The sequence below is a fragment of the Bubalus kerabau genome, chromosome 1 (assembly GCF_029407905.1).
Source record: "Bubalus kerabau isolate K-KA32 ecotype Philippines breed swamp buffalo chromosome 1, PCC_UOA_SB_1v2, whole genome shotgun sequence".
Classification (NCBI taxonomy): Eukaryota; Metazoa; Chordata; class Mammalia; order Artiodactyla; family Bovidae; genus Bubalus; species Bubalus kerabau.
This window is the reverse complement of record NC_073624.1, coordinates 165655077-165674671: the sequence shown is the minus strand read 5'-3', so window position 1 is coordinate 165674671 and position 19595 is coordinate 165655077. Positions and strand designations below refer to the sequence as shown.

At 38.5% G+C, this 19595-nt stretch overlaps 1 protein-coding gene across 1 annotated transcript in view; it reads left to right on the top strand.

Annotated features, from left to right (window-relative positions):
* The window catches only part of PTPN20 (protein tyrosine phosphatase non-receptor type 20), a 53545-nt gene extending 35277 nt beyond the window's left edge, over positions 1-18268 (top strand). The window contains exons 7-10 of the mRNA XM_055566452.1: positions 2294-2628; positions 6901-7116; positions 15743-15805; positions 16686-18268. Coding sequence (XP_055422427.1) covers positions 2294-2628; positions 6901-7116; positions 15743-15805; positions 16686-16751 — 680 coding nt within the window. The 3' untranslated portion in view covers positions 16752-18268. The remainder of the gene's footprint in view (positions 1-2293; positions 2629-6900; positions 7117-15742; positions 15806-16685) is intronic.
* The last annotated feature ends 1327 nt before the right edge of the window (positions 18269-19595 follow it).

Below are 19595 nucleotides of genomic sequence, written 5' to 3'. Positions count from 1 at the left end.
TGGCCGCCAGGGCTATTTCTTCCCTGCTGAGTACAAGCATCCCTGGTCTTATAGTGCGGCACTTGATCGTACTTTGCAGATATTGTGTTTTTTTTATAGATTGAAAGTTTGTAACAACTCTGTGTTGAACACCATTTTTCCAACAGCATTTCTTCACTTCATGTCTCCGTGTCATGTTTTGATAATTTCTGCAATGTGTCAAACTTTGTCATTATTATTGTATCTGTTACAGTGATCTACTATCAGTGATCTGTGACGTTACTCTTGCAAAAACATTACAACTTGCTGCAGGCTCAGATGATGGTTAGCATTTTTTTTTAGCAGTAGGGTATTTTTTTTAATCAAAATACATACTTCGTTTTATATAAACATAATGTTATTATTGCACATTTACTAGACTACAGTGTAGTGTAAACATAATTTTATATGCTCTAGGGGACAAAAAAATTCATGTGGCTTACTTATTGCGATAGTCCCTTTATTGTCCGGAACCAAACCTGTGTGGTCTCTGATGTATGCTTGTGTTCTATAGTTTGTTTCTGAAATCCTTTCCTTTTATATATTCCCTTTGTATGTTCTGCATCCTTCAGTATTTTAATAATTATTGTCCTTCTTTTCATCTATTTTTTTTTTTTTTTTTGGTTCTGGGAAAATTCCTTAAGCTATTTTCTAAATCACTAATTTGTTTTTCTGTTTTCTTCTCACTTTAGGGATTTTTAATTGATAAATTGTGTTTTTTATTTGAAAGCAAGCTTTTATTACTTTAGATTGTTTAATTTTTACTTATTAAATTCCCCCTTTGAAAATAAAAAGTTACTTCCTACTACAAAATGGTACATATTCACTGTAAAAATTTAGATAATAAAACAGTCCCTACTAGCATTTGGATAAATGCTGTGCTGTGTTGTGCTCAGCCATGTCGGACTCTTTGTGCCCCCATGGACTTCCAGCAGCCTGCCGGTCTTCTCTATTCATGGGATTTTTCAGGCAAGAATACTGGAGTGGGTTGTCATTTCCTTCTGCAGGGAATCTTCCCCACCCAGGAATCAAACCCACATCTCCTGCATTGGCAGGCAGATTCTTTACTTCTGAGCTACCAGAGAAGCTCTTATATATGATATATATGTATATATACATATATATGAGGAAAGATCTCACTTTAATGCTCTTTTACCTCCTTTGTAATTTAATAATGTAACAAATTTATGTCAATAAACAGACATATATATGTATATCATCCTTTAAATAATAAAATGTTTGCTCAGATTTCATTTAAAATACAAATAAGAGTTTTTAAAGTATTCTTCTCTTATAGAAAGGAAGGCATTTTCTGTGATTTCTCAGAATGGTATCCTTTTGTGGAGTACTAGGTATCTTTACATATCTAGTGATTGTTTTGTCTCTTCATATTTACAAGGAGAGATTTATGTTTGCTATTTTTGAATTTGAGAAAGGTTCTGTCAGAACTGGTGTAAGCCCTGTTTAGAGATCTTGTCACAGTGTTTTTGGTAGATGAGCGGGCTTCCTGACTTGAGTACTAGGGAGGAGCTACTGGTGAGACCCCTGCATGGCAGGGAAACACCCTCTTTTTATTCTCCCTGTGGGAGCAGAGCTCCAGATGTCCATGTAGGGTGAAGAGAGAGTTCCCAGGCCACTGAGCCACGTAATTGGCTTTCCCCCTCTCATATTTGTTAATAATAGTCCATACTTTGAGCAAGTCCCCTTTGTAGCATCCTTTTGGCACAATGCTTTTGCTTTGATGAGCATGCTGCTTCACCAGTAAAAGCTGAGAATGGACACGAAAGATGGCTACTCTGTGTGCAGGGAGTCAATAGAATTCTAATAATCCTAGAATTTGTATAAACTATATCCCAGTCTTTTTTTTTTTCCCAAAAACATTTGTTCCTTTCTGGCCACTGCTGCTCTGAGCTTTCCAGTTCCCTGGATTTGTGGGAGAACGCCATTCACTCACTTGCTGCTTCAGGGGGCTCCTCCTTTGCTGTGTTTAGTTATAGGCCGGGAGATACCTCCCTTGGCCGATTCCTACTTGTGCCATATGTAACAGAAATCTCTCAAGGTGTCTGGATACTGATGGCATTCTTCTCTTTTTAGTAGAAACCGATTTTTTTCTAAACCTTACTCTAATTGTATATTTCTAGAAATTTCTATGCCATCTTTTCTATTAGTCAAAGAGATAAATAGATTTACTTTTGTGAAATGGTTTCATGAAATCTGCGTGTATTGCATATCCTGCTTTTCCTTTATCTACTATATGTTTCTGTTTGTGTAATAGATGATTCAACACGTGTTCCTCTTGGAGAAAACAAGGACTACATCAATGCCAGTTATATTAAAATAGCCAATTCTAGAGAAGACTATTACTATATTGCTACCCAAGGGCCACTGCCAACTACCACGAATGACTTTTGGCAAATGGTTTGGGAAAATAACTCTAATGTTATTGCCATGATAACCAAAGAGAAAGAAGGTGGAGTTACCAAATGCCACCATTACTGGCCCATTTCTATGAAGAAACCTTTGGAATTGAAGAACTGTCGTATCTTCCTGGAGAACTACCAGATACTTCGGTATTTCATCATTCGAATGTTTCAAGTTGTCAAGAAGTCTGTAAGTTAAAAAATAAAATCAGTATTAGATATATATTTCGTTATATATGCACACATGTCCCAGAGGAAGTTAGGAGTAAGGTGGGCCATAGCTGGGGACACTTGTTTAAAGTAACTTGTTTTTACTTCTCCCTGCTACCAGAAACTAAGACAATGCCATTTCTTCTTCTGCCTAGCCAAACTCGGACTGAAGAGACGAAATAATTGAAAAGGGGAGTTGGGGCGGTTGAGAAAGAGTATTGGAAGTTACCTAATCCTGGGGTGTGCTTTGGCTACCTCTGCTGAGAGGGACAGATATGATGAAGTCCTTGAGACATGCTGATAATCGCTGGGCTGGGCGTGGCTGCAATTGTTCGGGGCGCTCACTGGTACCTGCAGTTACTATGCTCAGTGGATGGTAATACTGAGATCTGTACGGGCTGCAGAAAGGAGGCTCTCTTTTGGTTTGGACAGACGATTTGCTAGAGGAGGTGACATCTGAATTTACCCAAGTGAGAAAAATGAAAACAGTAAGTAGATGATGAAGGTATAAAATAGCATGGGGCATATGTATAGAGAGATGTAGGTAGTTAAGAGTTTCTGGAATGTAAAAGTTCAAATGCCAGGGAGAAATGAGAGATGAGATGAGGCTATAGAAAATAAGTAGAGAAAGCCGGAACATGAAATGTTTTGGATTTCAGCTAAGGAACACAAACTTTATTATGAAGATAATTAGGAGACATTGAAGAATTTTAGTAAGAAGGGTATATGATCAACTTAGGGCAACTAGCAATTAGGTAGAAAGCAAAGACTTTGATGCTTTTCAGATAAAATTGGCAGACTTTATATGACTTATGACTTGTGACTTATAAGGAGTGTTCAAAAATTATACTGTCCAATGTGATAGCCACATTTGACTGTTTTAGAGTTAAATTATTTAAACTTACATAAAATACCAAATTTAGTTCCTCACTTGCAATAGCCATACTTCTAATGTTTAATCACATATTACTAGTGACTACCATATGGGCAGCACAGATACAGAGCATTTGCATTCTTGTATAAAGTAATATTGGGAAGTATTGGTCTAGAATAATCCATAGAGCAATTCATGTCTTGCTCTAACAGACTCAGAAAATAGCAAAGGAATGAGTTATAGGAGAAAGTGATGTTACATTGCTCTAAGTGGATTTGATGAGCAAGTAGGTAATACATGTGTTCTATAGGAGTGAAGGGGTGGGAGTTAAATTGGAAACTTGAAGAGTGATGAGATTTGGAATCATCACCAAAGAAGTTGGTTGGAGCACAGGCAATGATCAGGAAAAGGTTGCTGAAGGTGCTGAGGTTGGAACCCATAATTTGCAATAACAATAAAATATGCAACTATGTGATTTTCTTTTTCCTAACCATGGGATTCCTGAACAGAGATTATGGGACTGATTCAGGGAGAGATGTTACTCAGGATATGTGCAAGATTCAAAGGATGAATGGAGTTGACAGTTTGGTAAGAGAATGATTTAGATAATCAGTCATAAAGTCTAAACTTAGGGAAATGAATGTAATCAGCAGCTAGGAGGAAATAGAGGACGTCAAGGGCAGAATTCCATCTAGTCACATTGTTGGAGGTGAAGCACAGATAAAGCGGTAGCAGAAGAGTTTCTGCTCAGAAAATGATGTTGGAATCTGAGAACTGGAAGATTTTTGATACTGGCCATTATAGGTGATGGTGAGTCCAAGGAGTAATCACATTGTGAGGACTAGAAGACATGAATGGCCTCCTCTGTAAGAGAGAAGTAAAAATGTGAGGCTAGCATGTCTGTTTGGCCTTTGAGATCCCAAATTTTCCCTGTCAGAATCTGTGGTAAGTTGACAGTGATGAGAAGACGAAGTTAGGAGGTATGAAACTTAAAAAGAAGTGGAGTTTTTGTACAAGGAGAAGAAATAATGAGTTGGAAATTGTGTTGGGCAGCAAGGAGAATGCAACTAATCTCTAGACTCTGTAGTACCTGGAGCACAGGAGAATAGGTGGCCTGGATTAGAGAGAACTGCAGAGTGCAGCACCCATGGAGGCAAGGCAAGGAAGTAGAAGAAGCATTTAGGGGAGTGATGATGCCTTCCAAGAGTTCACTGTAGCATGGGGGCCTGAGGAGATCAAACCTGTCAATCCTAAAGGAATTCAGTCCTGAATATTCACTGGAAGGACTGATGCTGAAGCTGAAATTCCAATACTTTGGCCACTTGATGCGAAGAACTGATATTGCAAAAGACCCTGATGCTGGGGAAGATTGAAGGCAGGAGGAGAAGGGGATGACAGAGGATGATATGGTTGGATGGCATCACTGACTCGACAGACATGAGTTTGAGCAAGCTCTGGGAGATGGTGATGGACAGGGAATCCTGGCATGCTGCAGTCCATGGGGTGGCAAAGAGTCGGACACGAGTGAGCGACTGAACTGAACTGGGGGTCTGAGTGAGAAGGGAGATGTTGAAAAGATAAAGTCGGGAGAGAGATAGAAAGATAGAATTGAGGAGTCTGAGGATCAGAGTACACAGTGGTGTGACCAGGGAGGCCGAGAATAATAACAGTGTTTGACATTGACATTGGGCTTGCTAGCTGCGTGTGAGGCCCTGCATTCGCTCTGCGCACCCGAGGATTTGCCTGAGGCCTCCCTCTCCTAACACTTGATTCCCCGATGTGAACCAAGTACTGTGTCAGACACTGGAGGTAGAAAGCAGGCACAGGCTCCACTCTTAGAGTACTTACAGTCTAATGGGGAAGGAAGGCACCAGTTCTAGATGGCATGTGATGTGTGCTGTGGCAGGAGAAGGACAGCATGCTTGGAGAATATAGGTCAGGTGGGTGGCCCAGAGGAACGATCTGTCTGAAAAGATTCAAATGTTCAGGTCCACCTGTGGAGTTTGGTGGCCTTTGGGCTGATGTTCCCAGACCTCAAAACCATGGGGCTGACGTTTGAAGAACCTGCCTCGTGGTACTGGGTCAGGAAAGCAGTGATGCCCACCTTTGTGCAGATTCTCAGTGGTCAACAGTGTAGGAAAGGTTTAATTCCTGAAATACGTGATGGAGTGAGACCTATCCTCAATGTGGTTCCTTCACGCGATTTTTAAGCATCATTTGCCTCATCCAATTTCATGTACCAATGATTCAAACTTGAGTCTTTCTATTTTCTAACACCATAGAAAATGGTATTTTTATTTGGAACTTGGGGGAAAAAGTGGTGCATTAAGGAGAAGTAGAGAAGGAGTGAGAAATCCTTCCTGAATTTCTTCACAAGCTTGCCCACTGGAGTAAAATGAGGGTTCCACACTGGGGAAGGGGTGAACCCTCTGAAAGAATGATGGATAAACTCAAAGCATCTTATCTGTCAACCCCTGGGAGAGTCCATAACTCCACTTTCAGGGGGCTCAGCGAAAGAATTAAGGACCAAAGTCTACTCACATGGTCATTAACCACCCTGTCCTGGTTGCCAGAGGAGGTTGCTTCCCATCAAACCCTGATTAAGCAGCTTGACAGCACCTACCTGTTTTAATTAAATTTAGTATCATATTTGGGCTTCTCTGGTGAAGAATAAAGAATAAAGAATCTGCCTGCAATGCGGGAGACCTCGGTTATATCCCTGGGTTGGGAAGATCCCCTGGAGGAGGGCATGGCAATCCACTCTAGTATTCTTGTCTGGAGAATCCCCATGGACCAAGGAACCTGGCGGGCTACAGTCCATGGAGTCGCAAGGAGTTGGACATGACTGAGCGACTAAGCACAGCACATCATAATATTGAAACCAAGATATATTGCTTCCCTATATTATTCCCGACATGTTAGCTCATTTCCACTCTGTTTTGGATTCCTGGTTTGTTTGGTTTCTTCTGCATTCTCATGGTGCAGAAGAAAGATGGTAGCGTTAGATTTGGAAGGACTACATTATTGTCCCAGCTCTAAACATATGAGCCTCCTGACCTAGCATACATCTATCAATCACTCAAATTCTTACTTTTTCGTCTGTAAAATGAGGATAACACAGTGTCTGCCACCCCAGGGCTGATGTGAGGATTAAATGAGATAATGCATGTGAAGTCTTTAGTACCGTTCCTCCAGAGTAAGTCCTAAATTCATGTTACCTGTTAATAGTCTTATTTTTATTATTGTATTACCATGTAGCGATTATTATTACTATTTGTGGCATATTAGAAATTAAAAGAAGCTCTCTAATATGAGAAGTTGATAAATCTCTTCTCTCCCCTTCCCTGTCTCTCTCCCTCCCCACCCCCGCCCCCACAGACAGGAGCTAGTCACTTTGTAAAACACTTGCAGTTCACCAACTGGCCAGACCATGGCACTCCTGCTTCAGCAGAAGGTTTTATAAAGTACGTTCGTTACGTGAGGAAGAGCCACCTGACAGGACCCGTCGTCGTTCACTGCAGCGCAGGCGTGGGTCGGACAGGGGTGTTCCTGTGTGTGGATGTTGTATTCTGTGCCATTGAAAAGAACTTCTCAGTAAGTGTGTGAATTAAGCACATAAACTGATGCTGTTAGTAAACACTGTATTTTTAACAGCCTTCCATAGCTGGAGACTAATATTTGGTCTTCAAGAGCAACTGAGTCAATAGAAAGCATGTCAGCTTTGGATACCTGCTTCTCACTTAACTGCTGCAGGCTCTTGGAGGTGGTTCTGAGGATTAAACTAAATAGATAATGCAAGTGAATGGCTTCAGACAATGTCTGGAGTACAGTAAATATGAGTTCATTTTTCTTTTCTTGCTTCCACCCACATGTACAGTTTTTAAAGTCTTGTTAAAGAATGTCAGTGATGTGTGCCTGTTTATTTTTTGGTTGCCCTGCACAGCATGTGGGATCTTACTTCCCTGACCAGGGGTCAAACCTATGCTCTTTGCAGTGAAAACATGGATTCGTAACCAGTGGATCACTGGGGAAGGCCCAAAGTGTGTCTGTTTTTAATGAATAGAAATACATGCATGTGAGCACATTGGGGAAAAAAGTAGACCTCAGAGTTAATGAGAGGTCCCTGGGTCTGACTGCTAGTTTGCGACACACTTTAGGTTTTGGTGACTTTGTACAAATTGCTCATTTTCTCTGAAATCTAGTTTTCTCTTACATAAAATAAGGATAATAATATTGCTGGGTTTTAGTCAACCATTAACAATTCTTTACTTTCTTCCTAAATTTGGAACCAGCGAAGAGATAGACACAAGAATTAGACATGTAGTGATTTTACTGTTACCTTTAGATTGATTAATTAGGGAACATGACTTTAGATTTGTGCCCCAGAAGGCCTGCTTTTACTGAACTGCTTTCCTGCGTTGCCAAAGTGAGGAGGGGAAGACATTTGTTTACTTAGCAGGCACTTGGGTTGGGGAGGGTGGCGCCTCTTACCGTGTCTCCAAGGAATAGGAAAGTCCGCAGCTCAGTCATAAGGCAACAAGGGCTGGGAGGCATTTGCCCTGATAGGCAAATTCTGCGGTTATCTTATTATCAGCATAAATGTTAAATCACTGCTCTCTCAGGCTATATGTAGTTATACCCTAGCAGTGACCAGGTCACCCCTATGACAACAAATGGGTTGCATAAGTTCTACATGTTTACATCCTAAGGTCACATTATGTCGGGGATAGAAAAATGGCCTCTACCAGGGACTTTCTAAAGGACAGAGGAAGTCTCTTCTTCTCAGAAGCTTGAGCCAAAATCTCCTAGCATTTCCCTGTTTGTGATTCAGCTATAACCCTTTCCTTAAACTAACCACTGTGGGAGATACTGGTCCATCAAAGTCAGTCAGGACTACTCTAGGCTATACGGTTGAGGATAAAAAAGTAACGGTTTCCCAAAGCAAACTGAGAGTTTTATTACAAACAATGAATATAAACTGGGTGGCCAAAAAATGACAAAAATACTAAAAAATGCTGAAAATTTCAGTAGTATGAATCTGATGTTACGTGTTCCTGTAATTAGTGTTGTTTTATCCTTTTAACAGAAAATACATTAGCATAATTTTTTTTTATAATTTTTATTTTATATTTTCTTCATCATAATTAATTTGTTTATATTTGTTCTCATTTTATATAACTTATATAAATTGTAAAAACTATAAATATTGTATTTTATGCTTCTACGGAGCACTTTTTTCCCCTGCCGTTATACCTTTTGTAAACTTAAAATGTGCTTTATAATAAGTCATCTGTCAGCTTAAATAACAGTGTTTTTCTTAGCAGTATGTAAAATAGTGATGTATTTTACAATTAAGGGTGCTCCCCACTCCAGTACTCTTGCCTGGAAAACCCCATGGACGGAGGAGCCTGGTAGGCTGCAGTCCATGAGGTCGCTAAGTCGGACACGACTGAGCAACTTCACTTTCACTTTTCACTTTTCACTTTCATGCACTGGAGAAGGAAATGGCAATCCACTCCAGTGTTCTTGCCTGGAGAATCCCAGGGACGGGGGAGCCTGGTGGGCTGCCATCTATGGGGTCGCACAGAGTCGGACACAACTGAAGTGACTTAGCAGCGGCAGCAGATTTGATGGAAAATGGTTCAGAAATAGGAAATGCATCCATTGTTGCCTTATTGGCTTTTCATAGAGGCTTGAGATGTCCATTATCCTTACTGATGCCCATCTCTACTCTTTTCAGAAATTTTGTTCACCAGAGCTACTCAAAGTATGGTCTTGGACCAGTACCAATCTGTGAATGTTTGTTATTTGCAGAAAGATAAGTTTTCTGAAATTGAGAGTAAGCATTTAGAAACTTTCAAAGCAGTTTGATATATTTGAGAGACATCCAAGAGCATGACAGTGGGTTGGTCTGGTAAACAGGATGCAGACCGGTTTGTGTGCTGTGGAACTCACACAGAGAGACCTACATGCTGCAGGCTGCTTTTCAGCCGTATGTGACCGACATTTTAAGATTAGTTTATCAGTTATAACTCTAAAGGATATGAAGATCTGAGAAAATATAATGATTTATTTCTTTTTACTGTTATTTTATAGTCAGTTTTATTTTTAAGTAAGCTTGCGTAAAAATCCTTAAAACACTGGGAACAAGCTGGCTCTTCTCTTGAGGAAAACCTGAGATTGTTCTGTAGTTGAAACATTCTTGATAGAACTTTCCCCTCTAACATGCTGTTCATCATACAGCAACAGTTAAATATCAGTTACCATATTATTATGTAACGAAGTGAATAGTCCAAAATTTAACACATTAACCTTCACAAAATCAAGAATACTTACCGTATCACTAAACACACTGTCTGGTTCATCTGGAAGGGGTTCTTTGGTTTTTGTTTTTTTGGTAGCAAGACTGTTTTTAAAAATTTGTTTTTAATTGGAGGGTAATTGCTTTACAGTGCTATATTGGTCTCTGACACACAACAGCGTGAATCAGTCACAAGCATACATATGCACCCTCCTTCCTGAACCTCTCTCCCACCCCCGACCGCATCCTGCCGCTCGAGGCCGTCACAGAGCACCAAGCTGAGCTCCCCATGTCGTACTGTAGCTCCCCGTGCAGCTGTCTGTTCTACATATGGTGATTCATATGTTTCAGAGCTACTGTCTCAGCGTGTCCCAACCTCTCCTCCCTTCACTGTCTCTACAGTCTGTTCTCTATGTCTATGTCTCTATTTCTGCTTTGCGAACAGGTTCATCAGTACCATTTTTCTGGATTCCACGTATATGCGTTAACGTATGATATTTGTTTTCCTCTTTCCGACTTACTTCACTCTGTGTAACAGTCTCTAGGTTCATCCACCTCACTAGAACTGACTCAAATTTGGGGTAAATTCTTTAATCTGTGTAACTATCTCAGACTGTTTTCTTGTCATTGCAGTTCTACAATCAGAACATAATTCTACACAAAACTTAAGCTCCAAATTACATTTGATGACAACGTAGTACTTTGCAATTTCATGCCCTTTAAAATTAGTTCAGTTCAATCGCTCAGTCATGTCCGACTCTTTACAATCCCATGGACTGCAGCACGCCAGGCTTCCCTGTCCATCACCAACTCTCTGAGCTTGCTCAAACTCATGTCCCTTGAGTCAGTGATGCCATCCAAGCATCTCATTCTCTGTCCTCTTCTCCTGCCTTCAGTCTTCCCCAGCATCAGGGTCTTTTGCAATGAGTCAGTTCTTTGCATCAGGTGGCCGAAGTATTGGAATTTCAGCTTCAGCATCAGTCCTTCCAGTGAATGTTCAGGATTGATTTTCTTTAGGATGGACTGATTTGATCTCCTTGTAGTCCAAGGGACTCTCAAGAGTCTTCTTCAACATGACAGTTCAAAAGCATCAGTTCTTGGGTGCTCAGCTTTCTTTATGGTCCAACTTTCACATCCATACATGACTACTGGAAAAACCATATTTGTGAGCGATTTTGTGCCATTTAAAATTAGTTAGTTGTGATTGCCAGTAATAAAACAGAAAAGGAAACATTCTTCCTTCTTTTCACTTCATGTTCAAATCACACATATACTGAGTCCTTATGTTAGCAGTATCTTTTATTCAGCAAGTTGTGATGGTAAATACTTTGCTACTTCTGTTTTGTGAGTTGGTACTGCTCTGTATCACTCGCCAGTCCCTGAATTTGTCACACTGTGATTTCATTATAAAAATGGGACTTGACCTTTTTCTGCCACATCTTCACTCCAAATTTTCAATAAAACACTTTCAGTATGACTTCTATCACCATTGTCTGGTTGTCGTGTATGTGTTTTTAATCTTAGCTGTTCAAATCACTATTTTGTAAGTCTGCAAAGTATATATGTTTCATGTGAAATATTGAACATGAGCTTTTTAATTTAGTATTCTTGAAAATAATTCTTTTGTCTTGGAGCCTATTTATTTTGTTCTGTATGTGACAAGTAAATTTTAATTGTTTCTTTGCTATGTTAGCCAGTACATCTTTGCAATTAATACAAGTGTGGTTTTAGCACTTCACAATCAATAATGGCTCTAAAACTCAATATATGAGGAATCGTAATTCCAGGTAAAAATAACATGAACTCTTTTGGTCTTCATTTCTTTGCAGTTACTTCCATTATTATTATTTGGTTAACCACTAAAGCTATATTCAGAAAAGCTGTGCTTTTCTTGAGAAGACAATCCAGTGACACTTCTTTTGCTATCAGTAAATTAAGGTTAAAAATGAATAATACAAATTTATTTCCATAACTTGCCTAATCTTAAAATATAAATTATAAAACAAACTTTCAAGAAACAATGGATTCTAAATTCAATGAAGTTGAATTTGTATCATATTTCCTTTCATGGATCATTCTTTCGGTGTCAAGTTTGAGAACTCTTCACCTTGCCTGGGTCCCAAAGAATCTTTCCGATGTCATTTCTTTAAGTTCTGTGGTTTCATGTTTGACATTTAAGTCTGTAGCCCATTTTGAGTTCATTGTTTTTAGAAGGGGCGAGGCTTAAGTCAAGGTTCACTTTTTTTTTTTTTTGCCCTAAGATGTCCAGCTGTTAAGTTTCCTTTGTTGAAAAGGCTTTTCTTCCTCCACTGAATTGCTTTTGCACCTTTGTCAGAAATGATTTTGAATATTTAGTTCAAAATCATTTAGTTTGAATATTTTGAATATTCTAGTTCCGTATTCTGTTTCACTGATCTATGTATCTATCCTTTGCCGTTACCACACTTTGGATTCCTGTAGCTATATAGGAAATCTTAACACAGGGAGAGTGATTCTTTCTCTTTCAAAATTGTTTTAGCTATTATAAGTCTGTGCCTTTCAATATAAATTTTAAAATTAGCTTTTCTATGTTTATAAAAAAAAGCTTGATGAATTTTGATAGGATGAATTTTACTATGTTGGATCTTCCAATATGAATGTGGTATGTCAATTTATTTAGGTCTTCTTTGGTCTTCTTTGATTTCTTTCATCAGCATTTTGTTATTTTCATCATACAGCTTCTGTACGTGCTTTGTTAGATTTATCTTATTTCACTTTCTTTCAAGCTGTAAATGGTATTGTGTTTTTACTATCATGTTCATTGTATGTACATGTATGTACAAATGCAGTTGATTTTTTCATGTTGCTCTTGTATCCTGTGATCTTGTTGAACTCACTTATCGGTTCTAAGAGGGTGTTTTGCCCTGTTTTGTTCTGTTTTTAGGTTCTTTGAGATTTTCTACATAGGTGGTCATTCCAGCTGCAAGTAGGGACACACGCCTCTCCCTTCCCACTGCATTTGTTTCTTGTTTCTTTATCTGGTCTTACTGCATTACCTGGAACTTCAAGTGTTGTATTGAAAACAGGTAGTCAGAGCATACATTCTTGCCGTCACTAATATTAGGGAGAAAGCAAATTAAAATAATTTGTTCTGTGAAAGACCCTGTGAAGTAGATGAAAAGACAAGCTACAGACTTAGAGAAACTGTTTGCAACCACATGTCCAACAAAGGTCTCACACCTAGAATTTGTAAAGACCTCAAAACTTATAAGTAAGCAAGCAATTCAGTTAGAAAATAGGTAAAAGACATGAAATTTCAATGATAAGGATGAATCAATGACAGTCACATGAAAAGAGGCTCAACTTCATTAGCCTTTAGGTAAATGAAATCAAAGAGATTTCAAACCAGTCAATGTTAAAGGAAATCAACCCTGAATACTCTTTGGAAGGACTGATGTTGAAGCTCAATGCTTTGGCCCCCTGATGCAAACAGCTGACTCCTTAGAAAAGACCCTGTTGCTGGGGAAGACTGTAGGCAGAAGGAGAAGAGGGTGACAGAGGATGAGAGGGTTGGTTGGCATCACTGACTCAATGGACATGAGTTTGAGCAAACTCCAGGAAATGCTGAGGGACAGGGAAGCCTGATGTGCTGCAATCCATGGGATTGAGAATAGTTGGACACAACTTGGCGACTGAACAACAACAACAGAATGAAATTAAAACCATGATGAAATATCACTAGATATTGATTAGAAAAGCTGATACAAAAAATAATGACAACACCAAATGCTGATGAAGATTTGAAAAAAAACTGGATTAGTTATACATTGCTTATGCTTCCCAGGTGGCTCAGTGGTGAAGAATCTGTCTACCAATGCAGGAGACATGGGTTTGATCCTTGGGGCAGGAAGATGCCCTGGAGGAGCAGTGGCAACCCACTCCAGTATTCCTGCCTGGAGAATCCCACGGACAGAGGAGCCTGGTGGGCTACAGTCCATAGGGTCTCAAAGAGTCAGACACAAGTGAGCAGCAGCAGCATACATTGCTTATAGGAATGAATGTAAAATGGTACATCCAGTCTGGAAAGGAGTTTTTAAATTTCTTAGAAAAAAAAAAAACAAACAAAAGCAGAATTAAACTAATCTTACCATATAATCCTAGCAATAATACTCTTGGGTGTTTATTCCATGGAAATGAAAACTTCAGTTCATGTAAAAACCTGTATGTATGTGTTCATAGCAGATCTATTTATCATCCCCCTAAACTGGAAAACAGCCTAGATGTCCTTCAACACACCCATACTATGAAATACTGGTGCTGCTGCTGCTAAGTCGCTTCAGTCGTGTCCGACTCTGTGCGACCCCATAGACGGCAGCCCACCAGGCTCCCCCGTCCCTGGGATTCTCCAGGCAAGAACACTGGAGTGGGTTGCCATTTCCTTCTCCAATGCATGAAAGTGAAAAGTGAAAGTGAAGTCGCTCAGTCGTGCCTGACTCTTCGCATGGACTGCAGCCCACCAGGCTCCTCCATCCATGGGATTTTCCAGGCAAGAGTACTGGAGTGGGGTGCCATTGCCTTCTCTGACTGTGGAATACTATTTAGTAACAAAAAGGAATGAACTATTGATATACTCAATTTTCATGAATCTCAAAGCAATTAGCAATGACAAAAAGTCTCAAAAAATTGGATATTACATGATTCCTTTATGTGATCTGCTTGAAATAACAAAACTGTAGAGATTCAGAACAGATTACTGGTCGCCAAGGGTTGAGGATTGGAGGGGTGGGTAGTTCTAATAGATAACAGGAGGAAGGCTTATGGTGCTATAGTTATGCGTCTTGGTTGTGGTTGCAGTTACATGAATCTTCACGTGTGATAACTTTGTATACAATAACACATGTATGCCTATGTTGATGAATGATTGCGTGTAAAACTGGCAAAATCTAAAAAGGCTAGTAAATTATACCAATGTCAATTTCCTGGTTTCAATATTATACTCTAATTGGTATAATACTAGGTGAAAAGATACACAGACTATCCCTGTACATTTTTTGCAACTTACTATGTATCTATAGTTATTTCAATATAAAAATATTCAAAGGAGTAATTAAAATTTTAAGTTATAGTAACACAAAGTTGTAAAAATAAAGGAATACTTAACATTTCTCTGATTTTTATGTACTTTTGGATGATAGTTGACAGTTGACAAATCTTAAATTTCATGTGGTCTTATCGCACATGACTGGTCCTCAGCTTGCACCACGTGTGGCTTTTCAAGCAAGCTGAGCAGCACCTGAGCTGGCCTATGATGCGGCTGCTCCACCGATGAGGCTGCTTGGTGCTGCACCACTGCCAGATCGCCATTAAGATTTTCTAAACACTTATTACCAGCTTCTGGCCTCAGCTCATTTTGGTCTAGCGACAGCCTTCTGCAGACCTGCACCAGCTTGGTGACCACACTGGGTAGTGCTGTTCTCCATGCACAGGTGCAGAATCTGGGGTTGGGCCAACTGCTGCTCAGGGTCTCCATTTGAGTTGAGAGGGCTCTTTATATGAGAAACAGCTGTGTTACTGTTGTGGCCAGAAAAGGTTTTCTATGCTTCAGACTCTTGCAGAATCACAATGCTGCTTTAAGTTCTCCCTTTGGAGAACAGAAAAGTATACACAGGGGCAAATTTGTTGTTATTTCTTTTGGAGAACATTTCTTATTATAAATGATTGCTTCCTGCTTTTTCCTGGAAACCCATTTGAATAAGTCTTCCTTATCCACTAGACTAGGTTAAACATAGTACATGTTCTTATGACTGAAAACGAGAACTTGCCAGTTAAATCTTGAGATATCTTTTACTGGAAAGAAGTATGGCATACCCCTTAGGCATCTGTGGGTTTTGTGTTTTCCCCCTCTCTGGATAATACAAAATTACTGTCATCCTGTTACAGTTCGACATCATGAATATAGTGGGCCAAATGAGAGAACAGCGTCATGGAATGATCCAAACAAAGGTAAGTCACACCACATAAATTCTCATAAGAACAATAATGATGTAAAGATGAATATTACATTGTAACATACATTGTACAGCACATTACAATTTGTAAAGCTCTTTTACCTACACAATTGCATTGAATTCTCACTGTTTGAGGTAAACATAAGTTACCCTCTGACATTACTGATGACGTACCTCAAGTTCAGAGCAGTGAAGTTTGTTTTATCAGAGAGCAAGTGTAGGAGCCAAATCTGAAACTGAAGTCTCCTAATGCCCAAACACATGCTTAGTCCATAATACCATGTTATTTAAGTAACATATCTAAAGTTATTTTCCATAAATTTATGAATGGCAATTTTAGGACATTTATTTGCAACTAAAGTATCAGTCATTGGCATGTCATAAAAAAGATAGCATAAATATCACAGATATTAGTTATACTAATTACTGAAGGGTCAAGAGAATATGGATAATAAAAACAAACAGGTACCCCTAAATCTTTTTTATGGTTTTTTAAGGCAATGTTCAGTGATATGAAGTATTTCCTTTGAACTATAGGGTTGCCTAAGAGATCTGAGGCTACATCTTTAAAAAGTTTAAATTTGATTCATCCAATGAAGATATAAAGAGACTGATATTGAGTCAGATTCCCCTCTGTTCAGTTAACTAATTCTAGACCAAAGACTATATTATTACCATTTATCTTCCTGATGCTTTAAAAAATGTATTCATATAAGAAGTTCTTGGCTAAATGTTAACCTTTTTTAGTCACTTCTTTTTAGGTTAAGGCACTCTTTTTAGGCACTTTGTGGTTAAAAAGTACAAATGTCTTTTCTGAAAGTGGATATTGGTATTCAATTAACATTGCATTGTTTTTCATGTATGTGTGTGTTTAGGAGCAGTATATGTTTTGTTATAAAATTGTGCTTGAAGTTCTTCAGAAGCTTTGGACTGTAAAGTAAGAACTATTGCCTCACACTTGAAATTATTAGCAAGTGGCTTGGAGCCTCCTCTTAAAGAACACGTTCGAGCTGTGCTTGAAGGGCTTTGCTGATACAAATGTGCTTTCTTGGTATATCGTTCGACTTTCTGACAGTTCCCTGAAGGCAGTGCCATTTGGTTTGGGGTAAACGGTGTTTACCCACTGATCTTACTTAGGTAATGTCAAATACCTTCCCATATTTTCCCATGAAATGAAAGTTATGTAAAACAACTTCCGTCTATTTGGTTGAAGAGATTACAGAACCCAGTAAAGGATTTAAACTGTATTATTTAAGATTTTATTTGGAAAGACAGCTGGAGGGAGCTGAGAATTTTCAGGATCACAAGATCGTGAGCTTATATCATGATTTCTTACAAGCATTTTCAAGACAGATACGTATCCATGTTTTTTAACTAGAGTCTGTACTTTTAGGTAGTATTTGAATAGCTTAGGTCACTAAAGAACCCAGTTAGAAAGGGTCAACTTTCTATGCAAATTGGATTCCCTTTCGCTGTACTTCTCTACTCCTGTGGAGCCCCAGGGACCTCAAAGGACAAGCTGCCTTTCTAGAGCAGCTGGACAAGGTCTGGGAATTTTCATGGGTGGGCAGAGTTCCTCTTCTCCATCACTTGAGCACACTGGTGGACAGTCCAAAACTAAAATAGATGTTTATGTAGAAAGTCCAAGAGGAAATTTTTGCCCGTTCTTGAGTTCTTTCCTATCCCACCCTAACACTTTACATATTAGTCTGCTTTGTTAAAAGCAAACATTACATTTTACTTGCCTCTTAATCTCTGCCCTTTAGCTTTAGCGGGCAATAAACTTTGATATAAGCTTTATTACGTACTTCCAGGTATCTTTTACGCCAGATATATTTTTCAAACTAAAATCTATGATGATTATTTTTTTCTTCAGTGTTCCATTTAATCATTTATTTCCATTACTGCCCCACCTCTGCCATGACATTTAGAAGTTGGCTTTGGGAACCAGATTCTGGAGAACCAAATTTGTAGTTGTGAAAATGAAAACTTCCATATTCTGTTTTTGAAAAGATGTGGCTATTATTAAATTCATCTTATTATAGGACTTTGCCTCATACAGTTATAATGATATTTTTGTCAAGGAATTTTAGTGACCAGTTATACTTGATTATAAACTATAAAGCAAGTGATTCATGTCTTTCTATGATGTAATTCAGTTGAGATCAGAGAAGTCTTTGCATTGTACTGAGAAAGTTTCTAATATTAATCCATAAGTCTTGAATTTTTAAGAGCTTATTTTGTTCCCTTAGCTGAAAAAACACTTGAATAGGTTGAATTAAAATTGATACTTCTCATTTTAAAAATAATTAAATGCTGGAAATGTAATTTATATTAAATGAATTGATTTTACCTATTTACATTATTTTTGTAAATAATAATCTGTGCTAAACATTAATTTTGATGATTGGCTTTTAATATTTATATTACTAATTTTCTTTTCTCTCATAGCAAAATAATAAATATAATGTACAGTAATAGTTCTGAAAAGGATTCTATGCTATTATTTAAATTGAAAGATTTACTATGTATTGCCTGAAGTATTTTTATTATTTGGACCTTGAAATGTTCTTATAAAGAAAATTTCCACAATTCTTGATGGAAACATGTCTCTTCTTTAATGTCTGCCTCATATTTTTATAGCTGGATTAATTTTTAGTTTTTCAGGGAAATAAGTAAATATGAAAATACTAATTGCATTTGTTTTATTTAATTCTGGGGAAGTGAATCCCAAATTGAAAATTTTTGACTAATTGAAATACAAAGTTTTATGCCAATAATAAATCAATTTTTGCCTTAGGATATGAATATGAAACTCCCACTAACACCTATGACAGTGAAAGTGAAGTCGCTCGGTCGTGTCTGACTCTTTGCGACCCTGTGGACTGTAGCCCACCAGGCTCCTCCGTCCATGGGATTCTCCAGGCAAGAATACTAGAGTGGGTTGCCATTTCCTTCTCCAGGGATCTTCCCAACCCAGGGATTGAACCCAGGTCTCCCGCATTGCAGGCAGACGCTTTAACCTCTGAGCCACCAGGAAAGCCCTAACACCTATATGAGTATATAAATGCTTATTTAGAGGAACTTTTACAACATTTAAATATAAGCATATATGTACATATTAGCTTCAACTTTAAATATAGTTTAAATCACATGCTCTTGGTGAATTTATATATTGGACCCAAACTTTTCAGAAATAAATGTAAATTTTATGCTCATGTAAGTCTTACCAATTTATTTTTCTTTTGGACCTTTGCCAGGGTCCAGCCCTGGTGGATCCAGGGAATTCGAAGGGGAGACGGCATCAGCGATTAGGAAACAACAGCTTATTTAAACGTTAATTAAAGATATAAAGAGTGGTTAAATAAGGATAGCTCAGTGAGGAAATTCAGTGGAGAAAAGAGGCTGAATAATTCAGCCAGAAGGTAAGAGAAAGAACGACATGAGGAGACCAAGTTTCGGTGAACAAGGCCCGCACTTTATTTTCCAAAGTAGTTTTTATACCTTAAGTTATGCATAGAGGATAATGGAGGAAGGGGTAGAGTCATGCAGTAAGCCAGGCTTTCTTCCTGCAAACTTATCATATGCAAAAGTTTAGGTGATTTGCATCATCTTCTGGCCAGGAGGCCTGTTAACATTTTAAGACCCTTTCTTCAGAAAACTTATTTTTCTCTAAAGGTGATTAGTCAGGCGACACCCTCCAAAAGTATTATAAAGTTGCATTCCTATGGGGCAAAGGTGTGGTGGGCTATAACAAGAAAAAGAATTAACTCAAGGGTCCAAGG